We start from the raw sequence: 18,406 nt of genomic DNA, 5'->3' as shown, positions 1-18,406 counted from the left end.
TTCATCCTACATCCAAACACTTTATTCGATCACTTAGATATTTCCCAACAAATAATTTGTATAATTTTATGTTTTGATTATAGAAATTCACTAAAAACTTCAAAGGTGAAATCAATTTTCAACTCAGACAAAAAGAAAACTGAAGAATAAACAGTTCTTCACCAACCACTTTTCGGCTATAGAAATGATAACATTAATGATTAATTCCTTCTGTGTACATCAGAGACGAGGAACAATGGGGGATCCAGAGAAAAGAAACCAGTTCCGGCAAAAAAAAAAAACATAGCATACATCACAAGCTAGTAACACTACACTGCTCCAAAAAAGATTTAAAAAATCTGTATCAGAGGAGGCTTTGCCTACCATTAAGTTACCAACAAAAACAAGCGTTGGTGTTGGATTCTGTAAACACCCCCATCAACTATCTTCCACCAGACAATTCAATTGCATCTTGGTTATAAACGGAATCCTCTCCCCAATCAAATCTCCTCTGAAGTCTCTCATACTCTTGTCTTCTTGTCACCTCCACTTGTTGCCACTCTTCCCACCTTTCTGCCAATCCCTCTCCTTCCAGCATTCGAACAACTTCTGACATAGTTGGGCGGTCTTCTGGTGAGGGTTGGGTGCAGAGTAAAGCAACTTGCATCATCATTTCCACTTCAACACCATCATAATTTCTAACCAGGTTCCGGTCTACTATCGCATCCAATCTTTTTTCCCTTTCAAGTTTCTTTACCTGTACAATTGTAAAATTGATCAGTTAACGAGAATCAACATTCATGTGAATTTCAGACATTTGAGAGCTCCTTAGAAGAATCTAAATCCCAGTGTTTGTAGCACTTATCCAGTTTGCATGTACTGTTTGCGCATAGACTGCAACAGAAAGGATTTCCAATGTTGACGCAAAAGGGTCACATAGAAGCTTCTTTTCTGGTCATTCTATTACAATGGGTTTATACTCAGTTACCCACCAGACCTACTGAGGCTCGAACCCAATACCTCAATCTAAAAACACCCAGTGCCCCAAATGAGACCACCAAGCAATAGGCCCATGTCACTGGTGTCACATGGAGATCACAAAAATCAAATTCCAAATTAAGGGGACAATGTTAATGTAAGCTTACATGGTCAAGCAATAGGACATCATCCTCTTCCTCCAAGCGTGAAAAGTCAATCGCTCGCTGGCCCGTCACTAGTTCTAGAAGCATTATCCCATATCCAAACACATCAGTTCTCTCTGAAGATTTGCCAGTAGATAAGTATTCAGGAGCTATATGCCCCATTGTTCCACGAACTTGAGTGGTCACATTGGTTTTTCGCACATCCACCAATTTGGCCAGGCCAAAGTCCCCAACAACTGCTTCATAATCTTCATCAAGCAAAACATTAGCTGCTTTGACATCACGATGGATGATTTTTGGGTTGCAATGTTCATGAAGGTACTCCAGCCCTCGCGCTGTGCCTAAAGCCACTCGCTTTCGTGTAGGCCATTCAAGAACCGGCTCTCCAGGTTTAATCTCTGGATTTGGAGCAGAAACAAGCATGTTAGTGAAAAAAAAAAAATACGTCAGCTTCCTGCTTAATGAAAAATTACATATAAGCACTTTCTACAGTCACAGCCAGCCCAAGGATAATTAAAACACCTGATTAATTGGAGAGCAATATTCATCCATAAATGGAGTTCTAATTGGAAATTGGAAGCTGAATGAAGTCAAAACTGTAAAAGTACACAGTGATATCTTTCTGCTGACAGTTCCCAGAGCCACAAACATGAAACTTCAATAAAATGTAAGCATCCAAAGGCCAAAAGGTACCTCTTAAACGGTATGCAACACTCAGGTTTTGCATGAATGGGTAAACCAAAAGTCGTTCTGATGGAGTTGTGCAGAAACCTATAAGCCTTAAAAGGTTTCTGTGAACAGCTACACTGATCATCTCAACTTCACGAAGAAAAGCTGCCTCCCCACCAGGACTCTCGTAATCAGTCAATCGTTTTACTGCAATTTTTGTATTATCTGCAAGCACTCCTTTGTATACCTTTCCAAATCCCCCCTGGCCAAGAACATTTTTTTCACTGAAGTTATCTGTTGCCAACTGTAATTCCCTCCATGCAAATCTTTTCAACTGCCCAAAAGCTATTCTTCGATCATCTTCACCTAAATATCCAAAAAAGTAAGTAGATGACCAAAAACAGTTAGAAAATAAACCACTTCAGCCATACTGACAGTAATAGCCACATGTTCTGTTAATTTGATAATCAAAAGAACCAACCTGCAACATCCACAAAGACTTCGCGCCTGTAGCCTTTATGCCTACCCTTCAACAGAAGAAACAGAACACCAACACAGATGAGGAATCCAACTAATCCACCAATAATTCCAATGACAACTCCAATCTTTGACTTTTTTGAGCCACCTGCAAGTTGAAGAAAAGAGGAGACATACACAAAATTAAAAAATGTAGTGACATAAAGTTCTGAAGATGATTATGAAGCCATGAAATCAAAACATTGAACTATCAAATGGTACTAAAGGACAAATTTCTCCACATAATATATTTAAAATTTGCCCGAAAATTTATTTTATTATCACCGATAATTACCTGCATCTGAAGTTCTAGAAGCACAAGGATGGGAAAAATTTGGGCCACAGTTCAAATTATTCCCTGTAAAACTTCAACCAGTAACCTAAAATAAGTTCCAGTAAAATGCCAGAAGTTTGGTCATTAAACAAATGGTCCATTAGATCTTCTTAAGACATTTTGCTTTGAACTATGAGCCTAGGCACATAAGTTCTATAAACACATCCTATGCATATAAACCAGGAACCAGGTTCCTATCAGGAATGGCACTAAACCCCTTCAATGAAAATAAATGGAGTTGATGAGGCATAGAATACAGAAAATCACCCATACTTGTACTTGTTAATCTGGAATAAGCGATCAGGCACTGGACCACTGAGACCATTATAAGCCAGCTGCCTGCCAAGGTAGATAGAGAGAAATACAACACAAAAGATGATGAGGAAAAATCATTTGCCTTAAACCAAAATTTAACCACCAAGTAGGAAAATTCTAGGTGGATCAACACCAGAAATTCTCAATCTCATCCCTCATGGAAACTTACAGGCTGATCAGTTTTTGAAGATTTGACATGGATTGAGGAATATTGCCAGTGAGATCATTTTGGCTCAAAACCCTGCATATTTAGTTGTATAATAAATTTATCAAAAGATAAATATAAAAGAGCTCTCAGAAAAGATGGATCCTAGATTTTAAAACTACAGTAACATACTTACAGAAATTGAAGTTTTGTCAGATTTCCGAGTGAATCAGGTATCTTCCCAGTTAAGTGATTATTCTCTAAATCCAAGGTAGTCAGACTTGATAAATTTCCAATTTCTTTTGGTATCTCACCCGTTATGTTGTTGCCTTGCAAGACACTGCATGACAAACACAGCCACTGAAAATTTAACAGATCAAAGTAAAATTTTATCTGTTAAACAAAAAAGAATATGGGTACCAAAATGGTCAGTTGCTGCCCAACAAAATGAAACGAAAACAATAATGATATAAAGAAGTTCCTTTACGAATTGAAAAATTAAGGAGATATATAAAACTAGGAAATCAAATAAAATCAGGCCACCCAGATAATTTCTGCATAAATAATTCACCAACTTAAAAAAAAAATTATAGAACAAATATGAACTAGTCCAACCCATACCGTAATTTCAGAAAAAAACTATATGAAAAAAAGCATGTCTGAATAAGTTAAACACAAATGATGTTAAGCTTCCTCACATACAGGGTAGTAAGGTTTCTGAGAACTCCAATTCTGGGTGACAATATTCCAGAGCACTGAAGGGAAGACAATGTTCTGCAACCAAGTTTATGGATTGCCACAAATAAAAAGCTATTGGAACATGTACCAGGTGTAAACAAAGGGAGAGGTAAATAAAGATTAACAACTCACAGTGAGACAACAGTGCTACCAACACAATTAACCGAAGTCCAAGTGCAAGGATTAACTTGATTAATGTTCCAATCTGTGAGCTGACCCGGACCAACTCTAAGAGAAGTCTTCAATGAGTTTAGAGCATCCCCTGAGAAGGCATTTCAGAATTAACCAAGCAGTTCTTTGTAGTCGGTACAAAACTCTCAACAAAGAGAAGATGCAATGAATACTGAGCAGTACTACATGACTTCCCCAACAATCACAAAGCTACAGGACTATGCACAGTCGAGTGTTTGTTCTCTGGCTTTTCTTATATGCCCTAGCTTAAGTTTGCTCCTACGGGTAAACTGATTCAATACCACGAAGGATACATAATGACCTTTTAATGCAGGCCCAAGACATGAATTCTGAATACCTAGTAGAAATAAGATGAAAATTTGAATCACACACAATCATGCAGGCCAATAAGCTAAGTAACAGTGCGCTGTACAAAATAGTGCACCTTGGTAATCTGATGCCACCAGAGAACATATTGAAGCTAACGTCAAAAACAGATGCACCAACTTCATCTTTCCTCCAACTATCTACTATTCGATTCGGATCTTTTAAACTTCTCAAAGAGAAGCATATTCTGCAAAAATATGGAAACATTGATGCTCAGGAATCTGCACAAATGAACTCTGTAAGTATACTTGAAATTTAAAATACATGACGTCCGATGCACCAACAAGAATATTTAGGACAAGAAACCTGGGAGCTCCCATTTCCATGTAGTATAGCACAAACAAATATGAAAACCATGCTAGACTTGCATCTCAAAAATGGCGATACTAACTAAAGGTCACTGCTCGAAATCAGACAATCAATCAGCTCTCGGAGCTGGGAAACACAAAAGATCGCGACTTCTCCCTCAAAATAAAATGGTTGTACCAAACAGACCACATAGGCGGCCCAGTACTGACATGTCTCTTCCACTTCTTACACCAATGACTCCACATTAACAACAAAAGCAGAAAGGAAATGAAGCTCCTGGTATGCTTCTCACACTACCGTTTCCCATAAAGATTACATGAGACATAAAATAAAATAAAACAAAATAATCCCCGACTCTACATCTAAAACAAATCAAAGGAACAACCGTAAAAAGAAAATTGCATATCAGCAGACTCTGGTCTGGATCGAAGAGACAAATAGAACAAAGTGGAAAGCAAAATACCCAAGGAAATCGAAATCTGAAAAAGCAACCGGACAAAGAAACTCCCAACATCCGAAAGCAAAACATTTAAAGTACCCAGGTCAACAAAAGCATAAAAGGAGAACAACAAAAAAGTGTCCGGAAAGCTGTAGGTGAAAGAGTAACCGTTCGAATACTGTAGTCACCTCCGGAGAGAATCAGGGGATCAGATTCTGTATCCATCGCAGATGAAGCAACGATGAAGCAAAAGGGTTTTCCCAGCTTAGCCTTTTAGAGTTTGGTGGTCCACGGAGACGGCTGCCCAGAGGTAGGCACCCGATGGGGAGAGAAAGAGAAAGAAAGAGAAAGAGAGAGCAATTATTAGCTGGAGAAGAAGGACAATATTTTTTATTTTTTCTGTATTATTACAAAACGGGATTATGCTTCGATTTTCTCGCGACGGTTCGATTCTCTGCAAGAAATAATCGAGAAGAAAAAGCGTCGGGAAATGGTAAGTGCAAACAGCGGGAATTTACAGTTTCGGCAGAAAATTTGTCTCCTGTCTGTTTCTTCGTTTTCGAAAAAGTACCACTCATTTTCTTCTGTTCCGGCTAATTCGGGTTTTTGTTGTTCTTTAAATCTCAACCCGGCTCTTGAACCCAACTCTTGAACCGGAATGATCAGATTGAAAGTTCAACCTTGTCACCGTTCCATCCTTACATGTTCGTATCCCTACCTCATCTTTTATTTATCTTTAATAAATACTTAAAATTCAAAAAAGAAAGTAAAAATAGCAATAAATAAAATTAATTTATCATATCAAAATAATTAAAATTATTTTTAGAAAAAATAAAATAAAATAATATGTATGTCACTATATTTTTAAAAGGTAAAAAGAGCATTTAACTCTAAGGGTCAGGTTTTAGGAGTATTTTTTGTTAACTTCTTCTTCATCATGAGGAATACTCTAGTGTCAATGGAGGTGGTCCGGTCCCTTACCCTTTCTTTCAGTGCATGCCAACCAAGGTTTTCTAGCTTGGACTTACAACACGACTTTAAATAAATAAAAAACCAAATTAGATTGATTGAGTTGGATCAAAATTTACTAATTTGATGGCCAGACTTAAGACTCGAGTCAAAGGAAACTCATTAAACAAAAAGTGTGAAATCTCACCATTCCACTTAACTTGTCTATCCCAAATCCAATTCAACCACTCAAGTTGACTTCAATTAAAAAGGAAAAATTATAAATTAATTTAAAATTAGAAATAACACGTCATTCTTTAAGTGTAAGGGATTAGCTTTAGTATTATATACCATATACGATTATTTGTATGATTAATGCCTTTGTTGAATATTATAAACAATAATTAACAGCTTTTAACTCAGTTCAATCAACCTGATCGGTCCGGGTTAGAGGAACCAGTTCAAAGTAGTTGAACTCGGTTCAATCAACTGATTGGTCCACTGTTTGAAATCTTTGTCTCATTAGTAATTACTTTGAAAAGCTGCTATTCCCATTAATCGTTGTGTTAGTCAACTGAAAATAAAACCGTCAAAGGTATTTTTGTTATTTTATTAAACTAATAATAGCAAATACTCGTGATCTCTTCTCTCGAGCAAAACGCAAACCACGGCTCACCTAAAACTCGCAGTCAACGTAGACAGTCAACGAAAGAAACTACCGCAATCATAATTGTCGGCCCACAAACGATGACAGCCGTCGATCGTAACCCGTAGTGGGCCTACCTGTTAACCTGCCGCACCACGTGCGCTGACAAGGGCCGGCAGCGAAATGTATCCGAGACGATCCGATGGTTCCTGTGGGAGCGTAATAAAATCGAGTAAAATGATTAAGCATGGAAAAAGAAGGTTTGGTGAAAAGTGGCTGTTTCGAGCCGGACACCTAAATCCAGCTAGAAAGCTGCTTTTTTTCTGGTTGAAAAATTCCTTCTTGAAAGGCTTTCTCTTGTTCCCCTCTTAGGAGAGACAGAGAGGCAGCCGCAAATCAAGTGGAAAAATGAGGGACACAGATTTGGATACTTGTGAGAGGTGCACTGAATCAAATAGGATGTGGGACCCAATCCTTGAAATCTATTTACATATTATATTTAAAAAATTATATAAAAAATGAATATTATATAAAAAACATTTTTGAACTTGATCTCATTCTGAGAAAATTGATAAACCATACTGACCCAAACGGCGACAATTGAATGTTTGGTGGGCCCAGGGCGGCAGAATTTGGATGACTATGAACATAATTATATTGTGAAGACTGAAAGGCACTGCAATTGGATAAGAAGGGAAGAAGCTTCCGGAAGCTGAAGCATAGAGATCTCGGTGGCTCATCCATTAATCCGACCACTTAATAGTGATTACCTTTTTTCACTAAAGAGATTATGTTTCTTATTAATCTAGATTTAGTCGAAAATATCATTAATTTTAGGGATCGATTAGTTAAGACTGATCTTTTAAGCATGGCGTGTTGCTCGTATGAGTCCCACGCTAAGCACATTGGGACTACCGTACAGATGCATTAAAGAGACAACGACATTCTACCAACAAACGTGTTGTTACGAGTGTACGCCTGTTTTTCCCATTTATATAACTATTTGATATTTAGATATTATAAAATTATAATTTGATTAAAAAATTAATATTATAAAAGTAAATATTTGTTTAATGATCATATTTTAATTTAATTTAATTAATTAATTAATATTAATTTATTTTTTCTAAGTATTTCGTAATTTATCACAAGTTAAAAGCTATCTTTTAGTTTATTAATAAAAAAATAAGTAGAAGTTATAAAAGTAAGAAGTATAATATATATATTAATGCTATAAATAGGAAATTATTTATATAAATTAGAAAGTTGGAAGCACATTTTATTTTAAATTGCAGTGGACTAATTAATATTTACCAAAAAAAAAGTTAATATTACAATAAATATTTATTTTTTATATGTTTCAGTAGAAAGAAATTACTGTACAAATAAAATAGATTGTCTAGAGAACTAAATAATAATTTTTTATTTTTTACAAAATATTTGTAGTTTAATATTTTAAATATTACCCAGTGAATGAACATTTTTTAATGTTTTATCTCTATATCACTATGATCTAACTTAAAAATATTTGTTATAAAAATAAAAAAAAGTTTAATTTTTCTATCTATAAATAAGATAATTTTTATTTTTAAAAGGGAATTTCACCAGAATAACGATTTAAAAAAACATATTTCAAAAAACAATGACATTATCAACTTATTTTGAAAAATACCCAACTTTAACCGGTCTACTGCACATGTGTACAGTCAAAGGCGACACGTAACCTTTGACTGCTTGCATGTCACCACATCATCAATGCGGTGAAGGTAGATCAACACATCGGTTGCCACATTATTTTCTGCCACGTAAGCTGCCATGTCATTAAATGATAACTTTTTTGAATAATTATTGTTTAAAACATAAAAAATCAAATACACTTTTTATTACCTTATATCTAAAATAATAAATTATTAAAAAATCTAATAAAAAATAAAAAAAATTAACTCTTACTTATTTAACACCATTAGATATCAATTAAAATATTTATTAATTAAAAAAAATTATCGATACACTTTTTATTACTTATATTCTAAAAAATAAAAAATAAAAAAAGTATACTAATTAGATTTAAAATATTTAGAAAAGTGAAATATTATAAATTTAAAATATTAATAAATAGAAAAATCTTACTCTTTCCCATTTATTATGGATTTAAAATATTTATAAATTTAAAAAATTTTACTCTTAAGTCTTACCATATATTATTTATTTAAAATATTTATAAATTGAAAAAATATACAAAAAAAATATTTTAGAGTTTAAAAATACAATTTTTTTGTATAATTTTTATCACATTATTTTAAAATTAATAAATTATTACAAATATATATTATTTAATTAAAATTATTACAATACTTTTTATTATCAATTAAAAATATTTATTAATTGAAAAAAATGATTTTTTTACTTGAGTTTAATAAATAAATGTATCGGTACACTTTTTATTACTTTATATTTAAAATAATAAGTTATAAAAAAACTTACTCTTACCTATTTAACACCTTTTTATTATAGATTTAAAAAATATTTTAATTAAAATTTTTGAAATTTTTAATTTTGAGTTTAAAAATCAAATTTATCAATACATTTTTTTCAAATTTATCGATAGACTTTTTATTACCTTATATTTAAAATAATAAATATGATAATTAATTAAAAAAATCTTACTTTTACTTATTTAACATATTTTATTATCAATTTAAATTATTTTTTAATTTTTTAATTGAGAGGGGGGCGTCAAGGGCGAGGTTGAGTAGCGGCAACAGGCACTGCGAGAGGGGAGAGGAGAGGAGAGGAGGCCAAGGCCAAGCGACTGCAGTAGGCATTGTGAGAGGGCGAGAAGAGAGGAGAGGAGAGGAGAAAGATGAGCAGAGAGAGAGAGAATGAAAAAAATAAGAAGTGGGGGCTTACGTGGCCCGAGATGACTGGGTAGGTGACATGGCAAAAAGAAGTGAATAGATAATGACATGGCAGACGATGTGGCAACAAAATGATGTGGCACCCCCATGTGTTGATCTACCTTTATTGCACTGATGACATGGCGACATGCAAATAGTCAAAACTTACATGTCACCACATGTGTAGGGGACCGGTAAAAGTTGGGTATTTTTCAAAATAAGTTGATGACTTCGTTATTTTCCAAAATATATTTTTTTAAATGGTTATTTTGGTGAAATTCCCTTTTTAAAATGGCAGGAAATTTACGAGAACTTTCTGTATGAACTAACACATTTCAGGGATTTTCCATGGAGAATTCACGTTCCCTCGCAACAGTAATAGGTGGAAACGGGGTTAGCCTTATTCAATCTAGATTTTTTAGGGGGGTCAGTGCACAATGTAAGTACAGAGGGAAATGAAATACAATGAAAAGTACTTTTCTTGGGAAAGTGAGAGTAAATGTAAAATACTTATTTGTGTTAGTGTGCGTAATGGAAAGTACAATATAAAGTACTTATTTGTGTTAGTGTATACAATGGAAAGTGTAGTGTAAAGTGCATATAGATTATTTATTAAATAAAATATTTTGATATGTATGACTATCAAAAAAGTTAAATTAATATTATTTAATAAATAAAATATATTAAATATAATAATTAAACAAATGCTTACTTTTATATTATTAAAATTGTAATCAAATTTTAATTTTGTAATATATAAATATAAAATAATTATACAAATATCGTACTACACAAATATCATAATAATAAAAATAAAAATAATACAAATATAACTCAATCACCTTTTTAATATAAAAAATTATATCTGTTCATACAAAAGTACAACATAAAAAATATTTAGTGGCATTAAAACATACATAATAGTCAATAATTTTGCCACATCTGAATTACTAAAACATCTCGATAATATGATGCTCTTATAGATTTTATTGCAAACTCCCTCTGAGTACGTGAGACTAAAATAAATTATTAAAAAAAAATAGTGAATATAATAAATAAATAAATTATTTTCTAATAACATAAGATATGTTTTGACATTAAAACCACTAATTTAATATAATAAATAAATCTATATTTATCAATAACATAATATATTTTTATGTATTATTAATTAATAATATATTGTCACAAAATTTAAAATCATCGGTTTAATTAATTGTAGTAATGGGATAATTAAACCAAAACAATTTATCAAATATTTATTTTAACAATATTTTAATTTTGACTATTAAATCACTAATTTAATATAGTAATTATAAAATAAATATATTTAATAAATAAAATAATTTTTTTTAAATAAAAATATTTTTTTTTATTTTTACGACAGTTTAATTTTTTCCTAACTTTAGGAAAAATTAAACCATCGTCTTCCTCAGCGGTAGGAGACTATGACGACGGGCCAGCGGGCAACGGTGACGGAGGCAACGCTCCAACGGTACGCTGAGAGAGAGAAGAGAGGGAGGCCGAGAGGCTCTACGGCAGAGGCTCGGCTTTTCGTGCTCTGCGATGGAGGTCAAGAGGGAGAGGAGAGGGAGGCCGAAAGAGAAGAGAAGCCGAAGGTCGCGAGAAAGAAATTTTTTTTTCTCCAAAACCTCATTCGACAGAGGTTCCTCCCCGATCCTCCCCCACAGCGAGATGTATTTGAATGATGGTAAATAAAATCTGAGCTCGACCCCAACTGTATTTCACTATCCCCCGTCACTTACTTAACGGGGCGCACTAACGGTTTCAGCCCACTTTCCCCATCATAAGTTAAATACAGTTCACTTACTCTGCACACTGACAGTTCCTCTTACAATTCATGGACTTTTGACGAATCTTAAACCCAGAAAAATCCTGCGGTCGTTCTTCCTCGATGATTCAAAATTACAAGGTGGCAACAAGGTTGAGGAAAAGGTAAGCACTAGTACGTAGAGAAAGAAGCGTTGTCTATGTTATTTTTCTTCAGTTTCTTAAGAAAGGAGAGGTAAGAAGACTGTCGTGCAGACCAGCAGAACTCGCCACTAGATATGTTGATTCGTCCACCTAGAATCGTGAGTATGACAGAAAAGCTCTTTGGCTTCGCTACTAATATCCCTTTTTCCACCACTCATAACATTTCCTTTCAGCTTCTCGCCGAAAATTCTCTGCTGCCGACGCGCAATGAACGTCTGAAATGCAGCTATTCCACTGGTCCAAAAACATCTTGGAGCGGACTTTAAGCTTGGTGTCTTAGGGCCCAGGGTTGTTCTCTATTTGTCTTTTTATCTTAGATTTCGTTCGTTCGGTCCTTTTTTAAAAGACACAGGAGTACAAAAATTTCATGCTCATTCTGAAAGCCGGAGCTCCCAGGAGGAATCCTACTCTCTCCTTCTGTTTTGGTCTCTTCCACCTTTACCGTTCGTCGTCCTTACCTTCACTTACCCATCTTTTTGATTCTTTTATGTTTGAACCCATTCTAGACCTGAAAACGCTCCTCCACTTTCACTCTTTGGTTATCACGTCTGGCAACCACAACAACATATTTTTCTCATCAAAGCTCATCTCTCTCTACTCCTTCTTCAATCAACCCAATGTCTCCACCTTGGTTTTCTATGGAACAAACGCCAAAGACACTTTTTTATGGAATTCCATCATTAAATCCCATTTCGCTAATGGTAAGTACGTGCAATCTATTGAATTTTATTTCCAAATGCGTCGTTCTTGTATGATACTCAATCATTTCACCATCCCAATGGTTGTATCTGCTTGTGCCGAGCTACGGGACATTGACGTTGGCAGTACTATTCATGGGGTTGCCATGAAATTCAATTTGCTCGTTGGTAATTCTGCAGTTGGGTCTGCTCTTATTTACATGTATTCAAGATGTGGACACATGGATGAGGCTAGTAACTTATTTGAAGAAATGCCTCTAAGGGATGTTGTTACATGGACAGCTCTTATAGTCGGTTATGTTAATAATGAGGAGAGTGAGAAAGGATTGAGTTACCTCTGCAAGATGCTCAGAAGCACTGTAAATGCGGTGAGACCAAATGCTCATACAATAGGAACTGGGCTACAAGCTTGTCGGGATTTAGGGGCCCTGCAGGAAGGGAGATGCTTACATAGTTTTGCAGTAAAAACTGGAACTTTGCCTTGCAACTTTGTTAGTTCTTCTCTGTTGTCAATGTATTCAAAATGTGAAAGTGTAGAAGAATCTCATTTGGCTTTTCTTGAATTACCCTCTAAAGATCTTGTATCATGGACAACCATTATCAGCATGTATGTAAAAAAGGGAGATATTTTCAAATGTTTGGACATGTTTGCAGCAATGCGGACGAAGAAGGTCAAACCAGATGGAATTATTTTGAGTTGCTTGCTCATGGGCATTGGGAATTTTGCAAGCATCAAAGAAGGGAGAATTTTTCATGGTTTAATCTTGAGAAGCAACTATGAATCTGATATATCTGTCAGTAACTCTTTGTTATCTATTTACTGCAAGCTTGGGTGGTTGAGAACTGGTGAGAAGTTTTTTAGTAGAATGCATCAAAGAAATGCAGAGTCTTGGAACTGGATGGTGTTCGGATATGGTAAGACGGAGCTAGTTAAATGTTTGGAATGTTTCAGAGAGATGCAATTCTTGGGACTGGAAGCTGATTTGAAAAGTTTGGTCACTGTGATTTCGTCATGTTGCAAATTGGGAGCTCTATATCTAGGGCGGGCTGTTCATTGTTACATGATAAAAGTGTTTCTTCACGAAGATGTTTCCATTGCAAATTCACTTATTGGTATGTATGGAAAATGTGAAAAGTTAAATGTGTCAAAAATAATTTTTGATAGCATGAATAAAGATGTAGTAACTTGGAACACAATGATTGCAACTTATGCCAGTACAGGCCATTCTAGCGACGCATTATTAATTTTTGATCAGATGCTTTTGGAAGGTATAAAACCCAATTCAGCAACTTTGGTTAGTGTGCTTTCAGCTTGTGCTGGCTTGGCAGCTTTGGACTATGGAGAGAGGGTCCATAATTATATTAAAGAAAGAGAATGGGAATGTGAGCTTTCTGTTGGAACAGCACTGATCGATATGTATGCAAAATGTGGGCAGCTGGGAACATCAAGAAAAATCTTTGATTTAATGCTTGAGAAAGATGTTATTTCATGGAATGTTATGATATCAGGATATGGAATCAATGGGTATGCCAATGATGCTGTAGAAGTTTTCAGACAAATGGAGAAATCAAGTTTAACACCAAATGAAGTGACCTTCCTAGCAGTTCTCTCTGCATGTAGTCACGGGGGCTTGGTGGAAGAAGGAAGATGCTTATTTAATAGAATGAGCAATTACTATGCTATATCGCCCACATTGAAACACTATGCCTCTATGGTAGATCTCCTTGGTCGATCTGGGAATCTACTTGAAGCTGAAACTATGATTCTCAAAATGCCTATGGTTCCTGATGGGGGTGTTTGGGGAACCTTACTAGGATCTTGTGTTGTTCAGAACAATGTTGTGATTGGTGAGAGAGTGGCAAAACGTGCTATTGAGGCAGATCCAGAGAATGATGGGTACTATATTTTGATGTCCAACATGTACGGTTCGGTTGGAAGGTGGGAGGAAGTGGAAAATATGAGGTTGAAGATGAAGAATAAGGGGGTAAAGAAGAGGGCTGGCTGGAGTGCGATGGAGCTTGATGGAAAAGTTCATCTATTTTTAGTTGGGGATGAATCTCATCCATCAAGTGAGGAAATATATCGAGTCTTGCACACCCTGTATAGGCAGATGGAGGAATTTAAGGTTCGTTGAGATGAAGGTCACACTATAATTCTATAGTTTCTGCTGTCTAGTAAGGTAGAATCCATCAAGGAAAAAATAAAACCAATTGCACTGTGGATAAGAAAAAATTATTGAACAAGAAAATAACCAAAAGAACTGCCCATATCTGAATCTGTCCGCAAGTTTTTGGTGAGTTATGTGGATGGTCTTGACCCATACTCCCAATATGGCTGAACAGAAAGTACAAGTTGAGCTCTACATTCAAATATTGATATGTTTTTCTATTGACATGAACCGATTATTTGAATGTTAGGCCTTCTTAGTGCCCTTTCCAGGAAACACTGGGTCTGTTTCCATTAAGAATGCTGATTTTGAGGGACTTCCATAATTCCATTCAGAAACCGGTTTTGGGGGAGGGGAAATCCTAGAAAATGAAGTGATTTTTTTGGCCACTATTTTATAGGCAAAAGTGGTGGAATCCAATGATGTTGGGCTTATATTTTTCTCTCATACATTAGTCAAGTTTCTGCAAATACGGCATACCTCACTTGGACTTGGCAACAATGGATGGAGCATGCCTTGGTTATCCAACTGGTGAGGATCTGTCTCTCACTCTCTCATATCAACGTCTTTGCATTCTCCCTCATGGTTGTTCTTTGATTTTTTTTCTCTAGAAAATTGCTCAGTGCTTAATGGTAAATGGTCTTTTTCTGGGCAAAAGCCCTACTATCTGCTTAGAAAAAAATTCTAAAAATTTAATAGTCATCATCTCTAATAACACTCTACGGGAGAATTTGTTTGAGTGAGTAACAGCATTATCTGACTTTTCTTCACAGTGACATAGTGATTGGGGGCTTAATTTTTCTAATTGTACATGGTCAAAGTTAAAACTTATCCATCACATGTCTTACAAGAAGATAATAAAATCATTGGCTATCGTTGATAGGCTTTTAAGATTTTTTAAACATTAACCAGAATCAGAAACAGAACAGTGAAATTTTAACCGCTATCTACTTCTGAAGTTCTTCCTAGCACTCTTATCTGAAATTAATTTATTTCTACATTCAGCAAAATATGCCAATATGTGATCAAGGAAGATAAATGAGACTACTTAAATTGCTTGAGACGATTTTAGATGTTCACAGGAGGATTTGTAATGTCATCATAAAAAAGGAAGATCTGAAATTGCATGGATGGAAGTGGCCAGAGAAAACATACAAAAAAAAATAGTATGTAATTCCTAAGATAAAGTAGGAAACATGAGTATTAAGAATAACCGCACATGGCTAAAAGAGTAGAAAGATCCTGTGCGTTATTATCTCCTCTCAAGCTAAGCAACGTATGAATGTTGCTTTAGCTTGTGCCCTAGTAATTGGAACTATGCTTTGGAGAGAGCCTAGGTAAAAATATCTCATAATTATTCTATAGGCAGAGCATGTTGAACTTGGACGATCACCGATTGTAACTTTGTTCTTGAATGTAGTAGTAGTCTATAGCAACGTGTTTGCTTTGAGAGTGGCGTACTGGATTGGCCACAATAAAAGTACTATCTAGAAGCAATCTGCCAGAATTCCTGGTTTGGAACCAAAAGCTGCAAAGAGAGAGCGTAGTATTTACTGATTCACATTATGAAAGACATCTATTAAATTGCTTCTTGTTCTGCTAGGCTTTTGTGTTCCCCAGCTATAGACCTCAGATTAGCTTTACATCTGCAGAGTAGGGGAAATTTGATGAATGCCATTTTCATTCATATCTAGCAAAGATTGAGGCTGCAAGTAGTCTAGAAGTTTGAGACCTCCTTTTCTTATTAGTAAATAAACGAATGACTAAAGCCCAATTTATCTAAGGAAAGGTAATCTCTCTAAAATGGTCGATGCCCCTTATTTGCTTCTCTTAAAATTTGACTCCTTTTTCAAACACTTAAGCTATATATTAACTTCTAGTAGTAGTACCTAATCTAGAATCTTCTGAAGAGCTTAACAAATTCCAAAAGTGCTTTATCTAACTGTCTAAAAGGGTCAATACATGCGCAACTTTTGGAAAGAGTTTCTCATATACTCTTTATTGAAATCAAAATTTTCATTTCGTACCTGAGATTAGTACAATGCAATCCTTTTAAGTTCACATGGGTTAGTTATGTTGGAGCTTATGAAGAGTCGCTCAAGTAATGATGGTGTTTTTGAAGTGTCATGGAGAAGCATGGTGTGGTATTTTGGAGTACTGTTTGAGTTTTAACCTCTGTTTGTATGGTTGATTTCTTGTGGAAAGTAGTTTTCTATTCTTCCTTATACTTAGGGTTCAGAAATCTTCTAGGAAGTCGAGCAGTTGGAGACATGCAAACTTCACCTCCTCTCTGCTTGTCTAGTGCTGCAAATACAGACCAGTTATAGAACTGTTTACTGTCGGTTACTATTGCTGAGCTTTAATAGTTAATCATTACATTAGATAAAGTTTAAAGGGACAATCCTCAGACTAATGATTGGTGTGGAAATACAAGTTCATGTGGGCTACAGTTGTATCTTATAAGTAACGGGTTGAGGCATTTAACAGTCGTTGCTTAGGTTGTTAACTGTTAGGGCAGGGGGTAATTTGTGGGGATGGTTTTTCGTTTTATCCATGGTTGATGCATACAACCTAGTTGCAGAGGCAGCAGTCAAATCTTTGCTCTCTCTCTCTCTCTCTCTCTCTGTCTTGGTGTATGAACCTTGTCTGCAGCTTAGGGTAATCTCGTGCTATGATTCAGATGAAGTTCTTTTCAGCTTACCTAAGGCTTGCAGGTCTTCAGTTATTTAAAGCAAAAATTTAAAACAGATTTTAATATTTCTACAGTAGAATGTTTGACAGATGGTGCTTGTGATGTGATTTCAAAAAAAGGGGTATTATAAATTCTGAAGAGAGCAAGGTTGCCTTAATTTGAGTGCTGATCTTCTTGCATAAATTCAAACCAAACAATGATAGAACTAAAGGATAAGAAACAAAACTAAAAAACTTTATTTTTTGACGACTCTTTTCCCACTGAACCAGCTTATTTATAAACATACACCTCTCATTTGAGAGCCAACGTTTTCCTGACCCTCTAACAGTTTGGGCTTCTACAATGTTCTCTGATGCAGGTGGAGAGTTGAAAATCATCATCTGTTCGCTTTGGTTATGTATTTAACTCAGCTCCACTTGGTAACCGCATCGGTTTCCCTCTGTTAATGACACAACTAACTGTTGGTAGCAAATTGATGTCGATTGGGAGATAAAAAAACAAACGGACCAAAATCAAGTCTGTGAACTCAAGCTTCTAATGGGATTACTGATGCAGGGATGCAACTCAAGCTTTCCACAGGTATTGGGTTGGTGCACTTGTAGCCGAAAGACAAGCCAGTTCTGTTGAATAATTCTCACAAGTACTCCAAGACCCGATTGAAGATGAACTTTGCTCAATTCTCTATTCACATGATTCTTCTTCAAGTTGGTTTTATCAGGAAGATGGAAAAGCCATTTAGTGTGTTCCTCCAACCGCCAGTCAAGGTGAGAGAATTCTCTCCTCAGCTGGAAATAATATAAGAGGTTTCATAAGAAGTCATGGGAATTTACAGAGGAAATTCAAAAGGTGTTTATATCTGTTGTATTGTAGGCTGTTGCAGGTCGAAAAGCTTCTAATTTGCAAAGTGAAGAGGCCACACGGAGATAGAAATTCAAGCTCTTAGTTAGAGAGTCCTTCATGGCTCCATGGGAAAAACAACAAAGTTGCAGGAGCAGAAGATAAAGAATAAAACAGTCCAGGATATGGACAATAAGCTCCTTCTTGAAATGACAAGAGGAAAGGAGATTTGAATTCAATTTGGTGTTTCTATTTCGTAATAATCTCCTGTTTATTAAAATTAATGGAATTGATACTTGACGTGCATTGGCTGGGAATGGGTGGAAGTTCAATTATTCTTGTTTCATTATAGTTTTAAAAGATTAATCAATTGCAAGATTA

General features: G+C 35.3%; 2 protein-coding genes across 5 annotated transcripts; one reads left to right on the top strand and one right to left on the bottom strand.

Moving 5' to 3' along the window:
• Positions 1 to 140: 140 nt before the first annotated feature.
• On the bottom strand, positions 141 to 5,463 carry LOC137940086 (LRR receptor kinase SERK2-like). Of its 4 annotated transcripts, none has more exons than XM_068785008.1 (12): positions 5,313 to 5,463; positions 4,455 to 4,617; positions 3,971 to 4,100; positions 3,803 to 3,874; positions 3,297 to 3,440; positions 3,125 to 3,196; positions 2,914 to 2,979; positions 2,602 to 2,672; positions 2,272 to 2,415; positions 1,815 to 2,156; positions 1,125 to 1,519; positions 141 to 736 (listed from the first exon to the last, which is right to left on the bottom strand). In XM_068785008.1, exons 2-12 carry the CDS (start codon positions 4,519 to 4,521, stop codon positions 422 to 424), a joined length of 1,818 nt encoding a protein of 605 aa, XP_068641109.1. In that variant the 5' UTR covers positions 4,522 to 4,617; positions 5,313 to 5,463; the 3' UTR covers positions 141 to 421. The 4 variants fall into 4 exon arrangements, with proteins under 4 accessions (XP_068641109.1, XP_068641108.1, XP_068641107.1 ...); XM_068785007.1 differs by having other exon boundaries at positions 4,455 to 4,583; XM_068785006.1 differs by having other exon boundaries at positions 5,333 to 5,463.
• Positions 5,464 to 5,634: 171 nt separating this feature from the next.
• On the top strand, positions 5,635 to 18,343 carry LOC137940124 (pentatricopeptide repeat-containing protein At4g39952, mitochondrial). Its single transcript, XM_068785054.1, has 4 exons — positions 5,635 to 5,746; positions 12,137 to 15,027; positions 17,547 to 17,952; positions 18,059 to 18,343. Exons 1-2 carry the CDS (start codon positions 5,635 to 5,637, stop codon positions 14,461 to 14,463), a joined length of 2,439 nt encoding a protein of 812 aa, XP_068641155.1. The 3' UTR covers positions 14,464 to 15,027; positions 17,547 to 17,952; positions 18,059 to 18,343.
• The last annotated feature ends 63 nt before the right edge of the window (positions 18,344 to 18,406 follow it).

The sequence above is a fragment of the Aristolochia californica genome, unplaced genomic scaffold, assembly GCF_029961685.1.
Source record: "Aristolochia californica isolate CCGP_79_NKW_82.1479 unplaced genomic scaffold, dmAriCali1.0.hap1 SCAF_9, whole genome shotgun sequence".
In the NCBI taxonomy this organism is placed as follows: domain Eukaryota; kingdom Viridiplantae; phylum Streptophyta; class Magnoliopsida; order Piperales; family Aristolochiaceae; genus Aristolochia; species Aristolochia californica.
The sequence above is the reverse complement of the archived record's forward strand: the minus strand, read 5'-3'. Positions and strand labels throughout refer to the sequence as shown.